The following is a 14,225-nucleotide window of genomic DNA, read 5'->3' on the forward strand; positions in this document are numbered from 1 at the left end:
ATCTCTGACATTCTGTGATTCTGTGATGTAAATTTGGGTGGCTGGAAACCCACCATGAGTCACCAAACATGGTGAGAGGGCTGCAGAAGCCCAAGCATGTGAGTGTGATTATAGAGTATGACATTTCTGTCTTAGAAATGTCTTGACTGGTTGAAAATATCTAAACTTGTAGTTTAGTACTTCACTTTGATTATGGTTTTTAAGAAAGGAGTTTGGCTTCAGACATTTTAGTTTATAATTTAGAGAGACGACTGTATTCCATCCTGAACTGAAATTAGCATGGGACTGGCTGAAAGATGGGGTATACTTACCAGAGAAAGGATAAATCAAGGTCCTACCAAAAACAAAGGCATTAATTATCATCCTCTTTATGGCATACCCTTGCCCCTTCTGCTCCCTCCCCCAAAAAGCACATCAAAATACGGCCCAGCCATCGTTCCCCTTATGCTGACGGGTGTGTGGTGGTTGACCTAGTTATCTTTGCCTCAGAATAAACTCAGTCGTGATTACTGTCAATCCCTTCACCTGAGAGAACTAAGAACGATGGAGACTATATCTGCAGTGTGGAGCAAACTCTTCTGTTCCCAGGTTTTGCATCCTGACAGCTTGAAATTTGGTGTTGAAAGCATAATGAAGTTTGATGGCTGTTTTGTGGTCTTTTGAATGTTGTCTGCCTCTGCACGTTCTGTGAAGACAGTGGTATTGTAATTTGGTAACATTATGTAGCATCAATGATTTAAAGGGGTGGGAGACATACAACTTAGGTGGAACAGTGATAAAAATCTTTTCCCATACATCATCTAAAGGTGACATATAAATAGGTATCTAGTCAGCTAGTTGCACTGCAGTTTTATTTGAAATTTCCCATATATTAAGGGTAAGTCCAGAAAATTATACTTGTTGAATAAATTGTCAGGTTGATACTAATAGCCCTTTTTTAAAAAAAAAAAATACCCTACTTTTCCAACACAGGATCAGTTCCTTGAGTGACTCCAGGAAAGTCAGGGGTTGCTTGAAAACAACCCAGAAATACAATTTTTGAGACATCTGCAAATACGCTTTTGTTTGTCTAATGAAGACGGGTTTTTCTCATCCCAAAGCAGAAAGACTTGAAGGTGAACTTAAAAGAGAGTTGGGCAAAAGTGCTGTTTTTCAGTGTTAACGTATGTATCCGCACCTAAACATCTTAATTCTGTGTTTGATCAGTTCTGATATTTCCAGTACCATGTTGTGAAGAATATATTCATCTTTTGTGCCGTTGAAGAAACACTATGATTGAAATTGAAGCATGTAGTCTCCTTGTGCCTGTTTTCATTGTGCAAACAAGTTTTAGTTTCCGTTGTGATTGCTGATCAAAGACTTAGTTCAGGGGCAGCACGTAATGACTTTTAACAAAGTCCTTCAGCCTGCTCCTGCCTTCTCTCCCACCCTCCCTGTAGCATGAAATATGCAAAGCCTGAAAGAAGTCCTTTTTTTTTTTTTTTTTCCCTCCCCTCACCCACTCCCTTTATTTAAGAAAGGAGGAGGAATGAGATCTCTCGGATGCTAGAAGTCTGAGAAGTACAGAGTACCTTGATGTAGAAGGCAAAAGGAGGTAATGAGAAAAACAGTGTGGGATAAAATTGATGAGCTTATAAGGGAAGAGCAAGCTTGGGTAAAACACAGAAATCAGAAAGGATCCTCAGAAATAGAAATGTTATTGTGGAGATGCAGGAGTCTCGACAGAAAGCGGAAGTGGATGGTGAATGGTTGCTGGATATGGAGCAAACCTGAAAGGATAGACCCAAAAAGAATCTGTGAAGGGGAGAAGATGAAGAGCAAGGTGTATGTGTTACAGGATTAACGAAGTGATCTTCCCTTGGGGCAGGTTCTTTTTTTTCCTGCTTTTTCTGTATAGATAACCTGAAAAAATTCCAAAGGGGAAATTTCTTTACTTTTTCTTCTTTTAATCTAAAAGCCTATTTCTACATGGGAAAGAAAGACATTTCAAACTGTATTTAGCTCATCTATTGCAAACTTGTTTCTTGTAATTTTAAGATAACTTGAAAAGTGTATTTTAACCAGTAAAAGCTTTTTACATAATTTACATTTGTTTGGCATCAAACTAAAGTAAACTGATTGTGTCTTCCTTAAAAAGAAGAAACAAACCTCTCGTGTTAGACAAGACTTCTCTGACCATTAGAAGTTTTTCTAGAGTATTTCTGTGGGTATCAGAAATCTCTGAGCTCTTGAACCTTGTTAAAAAACTGATTGTTTTTGAGCATTTGAAGAAGTCTGGGGTGATTTCAAGACAAGAGGTTCACAGCTGATTGCTATCAGGGGCAACAAGTAAAACAAAAAAAAAAGCATTTAGAGAACTGATGAAAGATCTCTTCCTTTCTCAAGTACATCTTTCATTTTGACTCTTGTGATGCCACTGCCTTACTGAATGTCTAGCTGAGAAGACAGGGCTTGAACTTCTGATTTTGAAAGTCCTTTTAGAGAATCAGCAAGCAATCTTATTTCCCCTTTTTGTGCTAAAAGGGGAGAGCAGGAGTATCTATGGCTTGTGACCAAAAGTGTTTTGAGAGATGCCTTATCCATGTAAAATTTCAGTAAACATTTGAAAGGGGAAAAGGAGCCCAGCCTTATGATACAGCAGTTGAAGTACTGCATTGAGATTCAGGCTGAATAACTTACCTTTCATTTCTTTTTGTGTTTAAATAAATATATTAGCAGTGATCTGATAACAGGTTGTTTCTGGTTCAGTCTGTGACAAAGTAATTTAAGAGTTTGTGTGTGGTTCTGTCTGAAGTGTTGAGTTGGTCATATAACAGAGAAAAGTAAACTGTCCTGTTTGTTGCCACAGATTGAAGAAGTCAGGCTTGTAAGAGGAGCTCCACATGGTATTACTCTGAAGTACCCCTCAAACTATTTCCACTTGAAATCTTCAGAAGCTGTGTCTGCCTGCTAGTTCTCTGGCAGATGTATGAGCATTTTTCCTACTCAGAAGTGCTTTGGAGTGCTTTCATTAAAATAAGTAATTATTGACTGCAAGAATCCGATTAGAAAGTGCAAAAAACAAAGAGAAAATTTAATTCACTCTCTTTTAACCAAAGTGGAAGTGATGTTCTTACATGAAAATACCTTTTCTGAAATTTCATCCAAACGTCTGCCTTGTGATGTTAGCGTAATAAAGTAGAGATCCTACTTCTGACTGTTAACTGCTTTAATTGGCTGTATTATGAAGCGTGGTGCAGAAATAGTGTTCAGGAGACAGTACCCATCCACTGAACAGCCTTGCATTTTTTGTTTATCTTTACACCCATTTAACTTGCTGCTAAGGTGCTTGCACTTGCAAAACCGGAAAGTCAGCCCTCCAAGAAAGGGTTTGCATTTGGGCAGCTGCTCACCGCCCTCAAGGGGAGGGAAAGCAGAGACCTGCAGAGAGGCGGTGAAGCAATGGTCTTCTGCTTGTGAGAGCAGGTCATGCTGCATCTCAAGTCCCTGACTTCGTGGCTCTTGGAGGTGCCAGGATAGAGGCTAGCAGGAGTAGGATCTACTTTTGAATAAAAAAATACTGTTGCTGTAGTAAGAGAGTGTGTGACAGTTACTGGATGGGGAAGGTAGTAAGCCTCAAAGTGATGTAGGAAATGATTGTTGCAGCAGATCTTGCTGCTGTTGAGTATCTCAGGGGAAATTTACGAAGACTTTGGGAAGATTTGTCTTTTAATGGGAATGGTTTTAAAAATGGGAATAGTTTTTAATAATGGTGCTGATGCAGCTTATCGATATGTTGCTGAACTACTTTGGGTTAAGGTGGAACCTCCACTCGGTGTAGCTAACTCCTAGTTAGTCCTTGCAGATATCTAGTTGCTGCTGCTTCTGGGTTGGATTATGACACTTGGTAGATGATAAATCTGATCCACTGTGCCTGTGTAGAATAAAGCTTTTTTTGTGATCTTGCCTTGGGATGAGAAAATTGTTTTTTGAGGACCTGACTTTGTTCTGTCTTGAATCATTATAATTTGGTGGCACTTGGTGCATATATCTAACTTGTTCTGCAAAGAGGTAACGTACTCAAAGCACCAGAAGGCTGGAACCACAGAATCTGAGTTATTTCAGTAGACGTTGTGGTTCTTCAGATTTTTGCTGAAAGACAAAGAGAGGGAGAAGGAATTTTCATAATAGTGACATGTCCTAAGCATTACTCCATGAGGTGATTCAGGAATTGTGTTTCACCAGCTGTTCACCAGGTTTCTGTTATTGCCATAATACACTACCTTTTTCTCTGTGTTACCCTACATGAATTATGAGGCAATGAAGCCAGCTGACTTTATTTATTAAAAAAAAAATTCTTATTCGCAGTCATGACTAATATTCTGGAAGGTTTTATATAATTTTTAAAAAGTTATTGGTTAAGCCATGTGGAAGACTGCCTCACGTGAAGCGGGTCTGTGCAAAGTGTTCTGCTGTCGCTTTTTATGATGTTTAGTGTTTGAAATGGGAGAAGCAAGAAAACTCATGCTGTAGCCAGTGGTGGTGCAGTTTGGCCAGTGCTTTGTCACAGGAAGATCAGAGGGCACGGTGATGTTGTTCTGTCAGGTACTTGATCGCACAGAAGCTGTGGAGTGGATGCTTACAGTTATAAAGTTAGATGGTTTCGTGGGAATTTTATTTGCTTTTTTGCAATGGCATCTGTTGTGATGGCATGCATCAAGTTACTCTTCTTACATTTTACTAAGACTTTAGTCAGACTTCAGTAAGGAAAAGAGGAAGATCTGTAGCAGTCTGTTTTATTGGTTGTGCTTGCACTGTATTAATGTAATTTTTTAAAAAAAACCCCTCTTAAAATTTTCCCTGTGCAATCTATGTTGAATTTTTTAAAAAACTGAGGACGTTTTTTCTCAGAGACTTCCTTGTTATTCAAGATGGGATGATCCCAGGAAATTCATCTCTTGTCTCAGTGCTGTAATTGCCCTGCGATACGATCTTGTGTTGAAATGGCATCTTTCCTCGAGATTAAACCTTCTGAGCTGCTGGATAGCATGAGGGTTTTTATAAAACACACAGATTGAAAGTTCACAGCTCTGTAAAAAGCACTTGAGTTACAGTGAGGAGGAATATTCCCCTCGCAGCTAATAAAATTGTCATAATTTCAAGGACACTGCCTTAGTGCCCTTAGCTAAAGCTCAGAGCCGCTGCTTGTGTTGGGCCTGATGGAGGACGAACAGCTAGATAATGAAAAATATAGCAGCAGGGTAACAGTGAGAAAGGAGAGCTGATACCTGGCGATAATTACATGTTAATTAAGGAGAAGAAGAGGGAGGCACGTAGATGTGGGATGTAAACGCTGTGGAAGAGACTGACAGAGAGGAAAGGAAAATGTGGGGGAGCTGATGGTCCCTGGGTCTCAGTGAGTACCCCTGCGGTGGCTTGCTGGAGAAGAGGGCGTCTGCAGGAGGAGCACATGGGGCTGTGTTTCTGCGGCATGCAAGATGCTGCTCGTCTTATCCAGCCCGTTCTGGGTAGGGTGATGCGGAGGTGAAGAGAGCCCCAGTCCTGCTGTCAACTTCACAGCTGGTTCCTGTTGGCAACAAGAGCGTTGACTGCTGGTGGAGCATCTTGTCTGTACATGGAGACCGTGTTAGAGGGCTGGAGGCTTTGCAGCCTGGCTCTTTGCAAGTCCACAGCAGGGCTGTTGAAACCAGGTGTCAGCTTCCTGCCTGTAACTGCACAAAAGGTGCTTAAAAAAAATGAAATTAGTATCACAGCGGTAACACCACACAGACCATATGATATATCAATCCATTTCATATACCCCAAAAGTGTACTGCAAATTCTGGAGATAACAAGCTTAATGTTATCTCCTACCTCACTTAATTTGATTTTATTTGAAAAATGTATTGAAGTGGATAGGGGGTGACTGAGGAAATGAACAGCATTACAAATAGACTGTTGCAAATGATCATGTTACCACAGCCTAATGAGTTTAGGCAGTGGGAATGGGCATAAGCTGCTACCTGGATGGTTTTCACTGATGTACTCTCTAATTGCAATCAGATAGAAATGAATGCCTTGTCAGCTGCTATTGTGCATCAAACTAGTAATAAATTAAGCCGCAGAAACCTAGTGTTTTGGGAGCATCCGCCAGTTCACATGCTTTTCTTTGGGCCTGCTACCATATAATGGTGCTAGTACCTGCCATAATGTCTGATACTTCTGTTTTAAAAGTGAGCAGCAGGGAAGGACTTGGATATTCTGTATGGAAATCCGGACTTTTGCACCAATACTTGGAGGTCAGTCACCTTTTTAATAAGTTCAGCAGTTCCCTAAGAATGCATGAGAAGCAGCTGTAGATGAGCTCTTGTAGGCATTACTGTGCAGCTGCAAGTGGCATTAAGGCAAGGATTCGTACAGCTGAGCAGCTCTGTGCTGCAGGTGGAGTAAGTATGGAAACATGACGGAGGTGGAGACAATTTTTGCCTTTCTGTTGCTTTTGCTGAAAGGAAGAAAGCAGGGAAAAATACTAGCCACCTTTATCTAAAGGATTGCTAGGCTTTTGCAAATGTATATTTGTTGTCTTTCATTTGGGAAGAGTGTTAATGTGTTCCACCCCATGTGTAATAACATCTCTGGGGGGGGCTGTGTGTTTGCAGACCTACATTGGTTCGATAGTTGCCTCTGTGAACCCTTACAAGAGCATCCCGGGACTGTATGACTGCACTGCTGTGGAGCGATACAGCAAGCACCACATGGGAGAGATTGCACCTCACATCTTCGCTGTGGCCAACGAGTGCTACCGCTGCCTTTGGAAGCGCCATGACAACCAGTGTATCCTCATCAGGTAAATGGATGCTGCTGCTTTGATCATTCCTGCAATGAGATGATTCAGGAGCGTGGGTTTTAGGCCATGTGGAGAGGAGGACTCCAAAAGAAAGCAGGCTTTTAAATCATTAGAGTTTCGGGAGAGAGTTCTGAACTCGCTCTGTATCATTCTGTGGACCTCTAACAAAATGTTAATTTTTCTTACACATCTTACTATTTAATTTAGTGAAAAAAACTATTATATTTTTGTGCATTTTTTGCTACTCTCCCATCTAATGTTACCAAGTGCTTTCCTCGCTGGTTATAAATGTTGTGTGCCAGCTCAGTAGTTTGTCACCACTAGACCCTGAACCCTGTATTGAGAGGAAAAGAACAAATAACCCACCAGTCTTGAGAAATGCAGTAAATAAGAACAGCAAAAGAGAAAACCCTCTACATTTCAGCCACTTAATTCTGCCCAATTAATCTTCCTTGCTTAATCTTGTTGCGCTTTAATTTAATGGTGATTTAATAGCTTCCCATTTGATCCACTGTGTCACTGGTATTCAGGATCTTGCTGCTGCCAAATCTACCTTGAGCGCAGCTGGCATTTCAGTAGCTTTTCGCTGCTTTCAGCTCCTCTTCCTCCTGTTCCAGAAGAGCTGAAAATGCAGCCAGCTCATTTCCCTTTCCCCTGCCTGCCAGCTCAGGTGCCTTGTCTTGCACGCAGGTGGGGAAACTGAAGCCTTGCCTATCGGATCAGGTAGAGGATCCTACCGGTGGCAATGGCAGTGCAGCACCAGCTATCGGGCTCCAGGTGGGAGTTGATGTTCAGGGCAGGGATGATGTGTGGAAGAGCTTGCATTTCCCTTCCCTCTCGTCTCTTGGCTTCCCAGTGTTTTTGTAATTAAACCTGTTTGCTCTTGCTTTCCTGCAGCACAAGTTAAGTGTGGAGAGCTCTTCAGACACAAGGTGACACAATTTTGTCTGTCTCCTGACCTCCAGGGGAGCCCTTGTGACAGCCATGGGACCATGGTGCAGGGCAGCCAGTGGGGCAGAGAGAAGATGAGGCAGAGTGAGAGCAGCACCTCTTGCAACAGGCAGTTTCTACTGGCATTTCAGATTACTGGCCAGTTTGCAAGGCTTCCTGAATAAGAGGAGGATTTGGTGGATGTAGTTCAGCACCCAAGCTGTTGTTAGAAATACGGATCAGATGCAACACAGCTAGGTCTTGTTCCAGCTTTCTGCAAGCTCTCAGGTCACAGTCCCTGCCTGCCCTCCCTTCCAGGAAGGTTCTGCCTGGCAGTGGCACAAAGATGGAGGGGGCTGAATGTGTTTTTCAGCTTTCTTCAACTATATTCTCTTTTTTCTCATTTAATACACAGTGTTGTGTATATATAAAGTTGAGTCGACGTAATGCTCCAAGAAAGAACGAAATGCACAGAGATCTTTGTTGTGCGCAAATGGCTGGCCTAGAGTCATGATTTTGTGTTTTAATGCCAACTAGTTACGTGTGAATGGCCCATGTAGCCAGATTTTGGGGACCAAACTAAGTTAGTTACGTGTGAATGGCTCATGTAGCCAGATTTTGGGGACCAAACTAATTTCTGGTGCTTAGCAGGTGGCTGTTGGCATTTTTGCCATTCTGTACTGGCCCAAGTGTTTTACCTTTCCTTCCAGTTACTCACAAGATGCCAAGAGAAAAGCAGGTTCAGTCCTAAAGAGGACATAAGCAGAAGTCTCTGATGCTCCAGGGGAGTCTGCTCTGTAAACCATGTGCCTTGGTACAAACAAGCCATAATATGGAGCAGTTTTGCATTAGCAGTCCCTTTTAAAATTGTTTACTGTGATCATGAATTAAAACAATGATTTGTATAAGTTCAGTGTTTCAGACAAGTGCCGCAATACAACCTTATAAGGTTATCTTGTTTCTAAAGAAATTGAAGGAACATGCAATTCAAATCAAAAAGTAAGTCAAATCTACTTTCCTAAAACAGTATTATCTCCTCTATCTGTGAAGTATGAAGGGCAGGATTTTTCAAAATTACTGAAGGTTTTTGGTGGCCCTCATGAGGTTTAGGAAAGTTCCTGTGGTCGTATACTTAGTTTGGGGCATCAGAAGTGTGCTCGTCATCTTCAGCGTCCTGGTCACTCCTGCATCTTTTACTGGCTCAGAATTAGATGTTACAACACGTCACTATCAGGCTTTCTTGGCTACTACTGGCGTTTGGAAAAAATGGTCAGGTGGAGCTCTGCAGAGTCTGATTTCAGCCGAATATTCTGGTCTTGTACTTAATATAAGAGGTGATAAAAAGGAAAATTTTGTTGCATCCCAAAACCATATTAAACAGTTAGATCCAGTTAAAATGAGTGAATTGTTATCTAAAAACTCAATAGCAAGGTTTGACAGCCCCGTGAGGTAAGGTAGCCAACACCTTTGATGATCCTCCGGGCTTGAAGTGCCCCCTGCTGGCACCCAGAATTAGTTCAGCTTTGGTTTGGAGCTACTTTCTCAAGGAATTGGGTTCAAAAACCCCTGAAAAAGCTTCTACTGTTTTGAAATGCTTCAGATATTTGTCAGGGTGGGATAAGATGACAGGGTTAAGGCAAGAACCTGAATTAAAAACTGTCATCAATAGTGACTCCAAATGTAATATAAATGCAAGACCATTTTTCCAGTATAACCACCCAGACCAGAAGTGAAAAGGAAGGAAACACTGAAGAGATTATATTAAATGGAGTCATCCAAAGATGCTTATTTCTTAGTCTATGATACACTGACTTATTTAGTTCATGATAATGCTGCATAAAAATGACTCGGTAGCCTAAAATGTCAACAGAATTGCACATTGAAGAAGCTGTGTACAACCTGTGCATTGGAATATTTAAACCATTGTGAAATGGTACTTTCTCTCTCCCAGGCTAAATTGCTTATCTGACTATTGAACTAGTTTTCATGTAGACAAAAATGTCTGCATCAATGAATGCTCAGTGTTGAGTTGATCTGTACCTTACCGCAGTAGTCCAGTTTCATTTAAAACAGAAAAAAAAAAAAGCCACCACAGTGTAATCTGATGCTACAACAGATATGTTAAAAAAAAAATATTAACATCTTATGATTTTTCAGCTGGGTGCCTTGGCAGGAGCATGAAGGGAGTCCATCTTACTCAAGCAATAGCCAAACACCTCGTCCTGAGGTAGGGAAAAGGGACTGAGCTCCCCTATGATTAGCTGATGTTCACAAGTTGGGACCAAGTTTAAACCTCCACCCCTTTATTGTAAGAATAGGGAAATACCTTTAGGTGGGTTTTTTTATTGCTGCTCTGTTTGTTTAAGGTGGTCTAGTCCATGCACAAGCAAACACATGCTCTTCCCTCAGATACAGTAGCAGTTGATCCACTTTAAGGCACTTGAAACGAAGTGCAGAGCAGTTGAAGGAGCAGCAACAGTCACCCTGAATTACATTCAGGTCAATGCCACGAGTTCTCTGTTATGGTCTGATGGCCTAACATTGTTGTTCACCTGGAAAATCAGGGTGAACCAAAGTACTCTTTGGATGAGACCCAGAGTTGTGATGGGAAGAGGTTCTTATGAGACTGACATACCAAAATTCGCATGTGTGTCGAAGAACTGTTACTTGCTGAAGAGGCCTATTTTGTTGATGTGTATCAGTTTGGGGGGTTTTAAAGCCAGGAGACAGAACTGAGGTGATTTAGAGTAGCGTTGATACCGCATCACTTGCGTTATGTCTTTCAGAATGAGGAGTCTCTCTTAGTAAACCCCTTTTTCCACAGCAGCAGTCTGGAGTCCAGGTTGCTGTGCCCTTTACGAGACGCCCTCTGTAGAACTAGTCATGAAGAAAGTCTAAAGGTCTCCTAAGTGAGGGCCTTGTGGGTTGCTGTCACACTTAATAAATTCACAGTGATGAATGTAGTGATGTGGAACGAGATGGGCACTTAAACTCATGGGGTGGAAAGGCTGCTGGAAAGGTTGCCTGTGCAATAAAAAATTCAACATTTTACTGACCTTGACAACTCCTTGTAGGTGTAGGCTTTCTAAGGAGTCTGAAAGATTGATCCCACCTAACCTACCATTAGTGTATGTACTGTAGCGTTGAATAAACAACTTTAAAATTTAGTATGCTTCTTCTTTATTTTCATGTCATTAATAATAACTGTCTTTTATAAAGCCTTCTGTAAAAGAAAAATGCAAACCAAATGATGCACGTAAAATAATGGGTCCCAAGCTGAGCAGTACCATGTGGGGGTGAGATCTTGCTGTCATGCCAGAGGGCTTCAGGAGCCCATCCACTCAGTGCTCAACAGTAGAATCACTTAGGTTGGAAAAGACCCTTAAGATCATCAAGTCCAACTGTAAACTTAACGTGGCCATGTCCACCACTAACCCATTTCCCTATAAACCACATCTGCACATCTTGTAAAGACCTGCAGGGATCGTGAATCAACCACTTCCCGGGGCAGCCTGTTCTCGTTTTTGACAATCCATTTGGTGAAGAAATATTTCCTAATAATCAATCCAAACCTCCCCTGGCACAACTTGAGGCTGTTTATCACTTGTTACTTGGGAGAAGAGACCGACACTCACTACAACCTCCCTTCAGATAGGTGTAGAGTTATAAGGTCTCCTCTCAGCCTCCTTTTCTTGAGAGTAAACAACCCCAGTTCCCTCAGCCAGTTCTGATAAGACTTGTTCTCTAGTCCCTTCACCAGCTGCATTGCTCTTCTTTGGACATGCTCCAGCACCTCAATGTCTTTCTTGTAGTGAGGGGCCCAAACCTGAACACAGTATTTGAGGTGCAGCCTCACAAGTGCTGAGTACAGGGCGACCATCACTTCCCTAGTTCTGCTGGCCACACTATTAAGTCGTAAAAGTAAATATAATAAAGCGATTCCTAGTAAATTAATAGAGAACATTGGGTAAATCCGTCCTGTGCTCATGTCTTGAGTGTTTTGCACAAACCTTTTTCCACCTTGCTTGATATCCTGGAGGACTGTGGAACTGGAGGTGGTTCAGAGGAGAGCAAAAGCAGTGATCAGAAGTATAGCATGACTGTGTATGTGGGAATGACTGATGGAGATGGGCAGCTCAAATTGGTGGGGCTGTCCATGAAGTCATGGATAGCAGAGAGAGGAAGCACAGGGATGAGTTATTGGCTGCTCCTTCCACTACAAGAAATAGGGGTCATCAAACAAAGCTAATAGGGGGCATATCCAAAACACAACATGTTCATCTGGTTTTTTTAGGGGACATGGCTAGAAACTCATGGAAGATAAATTGATTGAGGGTTACAAGACACACAGAAACCAGGTCTAGATCAGTAACCCTCTAAACAGCAAATGTCTGGAAGCTAGAACACAGAAGGGAAGTATCACACATGTTCCCGGGGCATCTCTGTTTGGTGACTGTCAGAGACAGGACACTGGGCAGGTAGATCTTCATCCTGACCCAGCTCTGAGCCTCTCCTGTTGTAAGAAAAAATCAAGAGTAACTGCACATGATACCAACTGTACCAGAGATAAACACAGGAAATACTTTTTCATCAGCTCTGAATAGCTCACTTGCAGAATTGCTCTTGATTACAGTGGGGTAACTCAGCTTCTGTAGAACTACAGATGCTCCAGAGCATAGGACAGGGCCAGGGGGCAGAAAAAGGATGGTGTCAGTGAAAGAGCTCACGTCCTCCTTGGCACCCAGATCCCTGCTGTTGAACTATGCACTGCTCAGAGGGTGAGAATTTAGGCAGAAAGTGATTTTTTTTGCACCAGACAGAGAAAATGGAAGCATTTCTGAAGGTCTTTCAAAACTAGTAGAAGAACTGTTTTGCTAATCCTTTAGTGTACAAGGGGCCAGTGTTAAATATGGGGAATATTAAATATTTGCTTTGTTGTCAAAGAAGCATGAGTAGGTGAGTGCCTGCAAAGAGACAGGGAACAATTACCAGAAAGTCTGGAAGTCAAGGGTAGAACTAAATTTAAAAATTCTACAAAGGTTGAGATGGTGGAAGTATGATGGGTGAGTCATACTTGTTGGAACTTATCAACAGGTAGCGTATGGTGAGTAGCACTCTGGTGAAGTTCCCGCAGACTGGAAAAGGGGAAACATAACCCCCATTTTTAAAAAAGGAAATAAAGACCTGGGAAACTACAGGCCAGTCAGTCTCATCTCTGTGCCTGGCAAGATCATGGAGCAAATCCTCCTGGAATCTATGCTAAGGCACATGGAATACAAGCAGGTGATTCGTGATAACCAACATGGCTTTACCAAGGGAAAATCATGCCTGATGAATTTGGTGGCCTTCTACGACAGGGCCACAGCACTGGTGGATAGAGGAAGGGCAACTGACACCATCTACCTGGACTTGTGCAAAGCCTTTGACACAGTCCCACATGACATCCTTGTCTCTAAGTTGGAGGGACATGGATTTGACGGAAGGACCACTCACTGGATAAGGAATTGGCTAGACGGCCGCATTCAAAGAGTTGTGGTCAATGGCTCAATGTCCAAGTGGAGACCGGTGACAAGTGGTGTTCCACAGGGGTCGGTAGTGGGACCAGTGCTGTTTAACATCTTTGTCGGAGACATGGACAGTGGGATTGAGTGCCATGCTGCTTCCTCAGGCTGTACCTTTCTTGTTTGCTTTTTACTAGAAAACATCATTATCCTTTGCTGTAACCTAAAATCCACCAGGGTCACCACTCAGAAATGGCACAGCAAAAGACTGGCAAGTGAACTAAGCTTGCTCCACATGCCCAGTGGTGTTCCATCGAAGTCATGGACAAAACTCCTGCTTGCTACAATGAAAAGCATAGAATAAGACCAAAATGTACCTCCTTTCTTTAGGAGTAAACTGGAATTAGGCAGAGTTTAGTGAGGAATTGGGAAAACGAGGAATCGGGCTGCAGTTTAGGATAAAATGCTATGACTTCAGATGAAAAGTAAGCAAACTAGACAAACGTTAACCATAAGCTATGTTTCTTAATGGCTCACTGTGTGTTTTTAATTATAAAGCTACCTAATTGAAGGGAAATTATATTGGGCAAATGAGCCAAATTTATACTTTCCCTTTTTAGGCCATTTTTATTGGAAAGAAATCAAGTGTATTTCTTTTCTATTTGTATCACTGGGATTGCTTGTTAACAGTTTGTTTTTCAAATGTCAGTTTAGCATTATCAAATAGCTTTGTTCTGCTGTGGGTGAAGATGAGAAGTTTTACATCTCTGATGGTGATGAGAGGTGAAAATTGTATATTTTGAACTCATATAGAATCATAGAATCATTAAGGTTGGAAAAGACCTCAAGGATCATCGAGTCCAACCCAACACCACCTAACTCACTGAACCATGTCCCTAAGCACCACATCTACACGTTGCTTGAACCCCTCCAGGAATGGTGACTCCACCACTTCCCTGGGCAGCCTG

The 14,225-nt window shown here is 42.0% G+C and overlaps 1 protein-coding gene across 1 annotated transcript in view; it reads left to right on the top strand.

Moving 5' to 3' along the window:
• Positions 1–5,198: 5,198 nt before the first annotated feature.
• The window catches only part of LOC104466221 (unconventional myosin-X-like), a 63,623-nt gene continuing 54,596 nt past the window's right edge, over positions 5,199–14,225 (top strand). Inside the window, 2 exon segments of the mRNA XM_010079570.1 lie at positions 5,199–5,240; positions 6,639–6,826. Of these exon segments, the coding sequence (XP_010077872.1) occupies positions 5,199–5,240; positions 6,639–6,826 (230 nt within the window).

Source organism: Pterocles gutturalis, unplaced genomic scaffold, assembly GCF_000699245.1.
Source record: "Pterocles gutturalis isolate BGI_N339 unplaced genomic scaffold, ASM69924v1 scaffold11394, whole genome shotgun sequence".
Lineage (NCBI taxonomy): Eukaryota > Metazoa > Chordata > Aves > Pterocliformes > Pteroclidae > Pterocles > Pterocles gutturalis.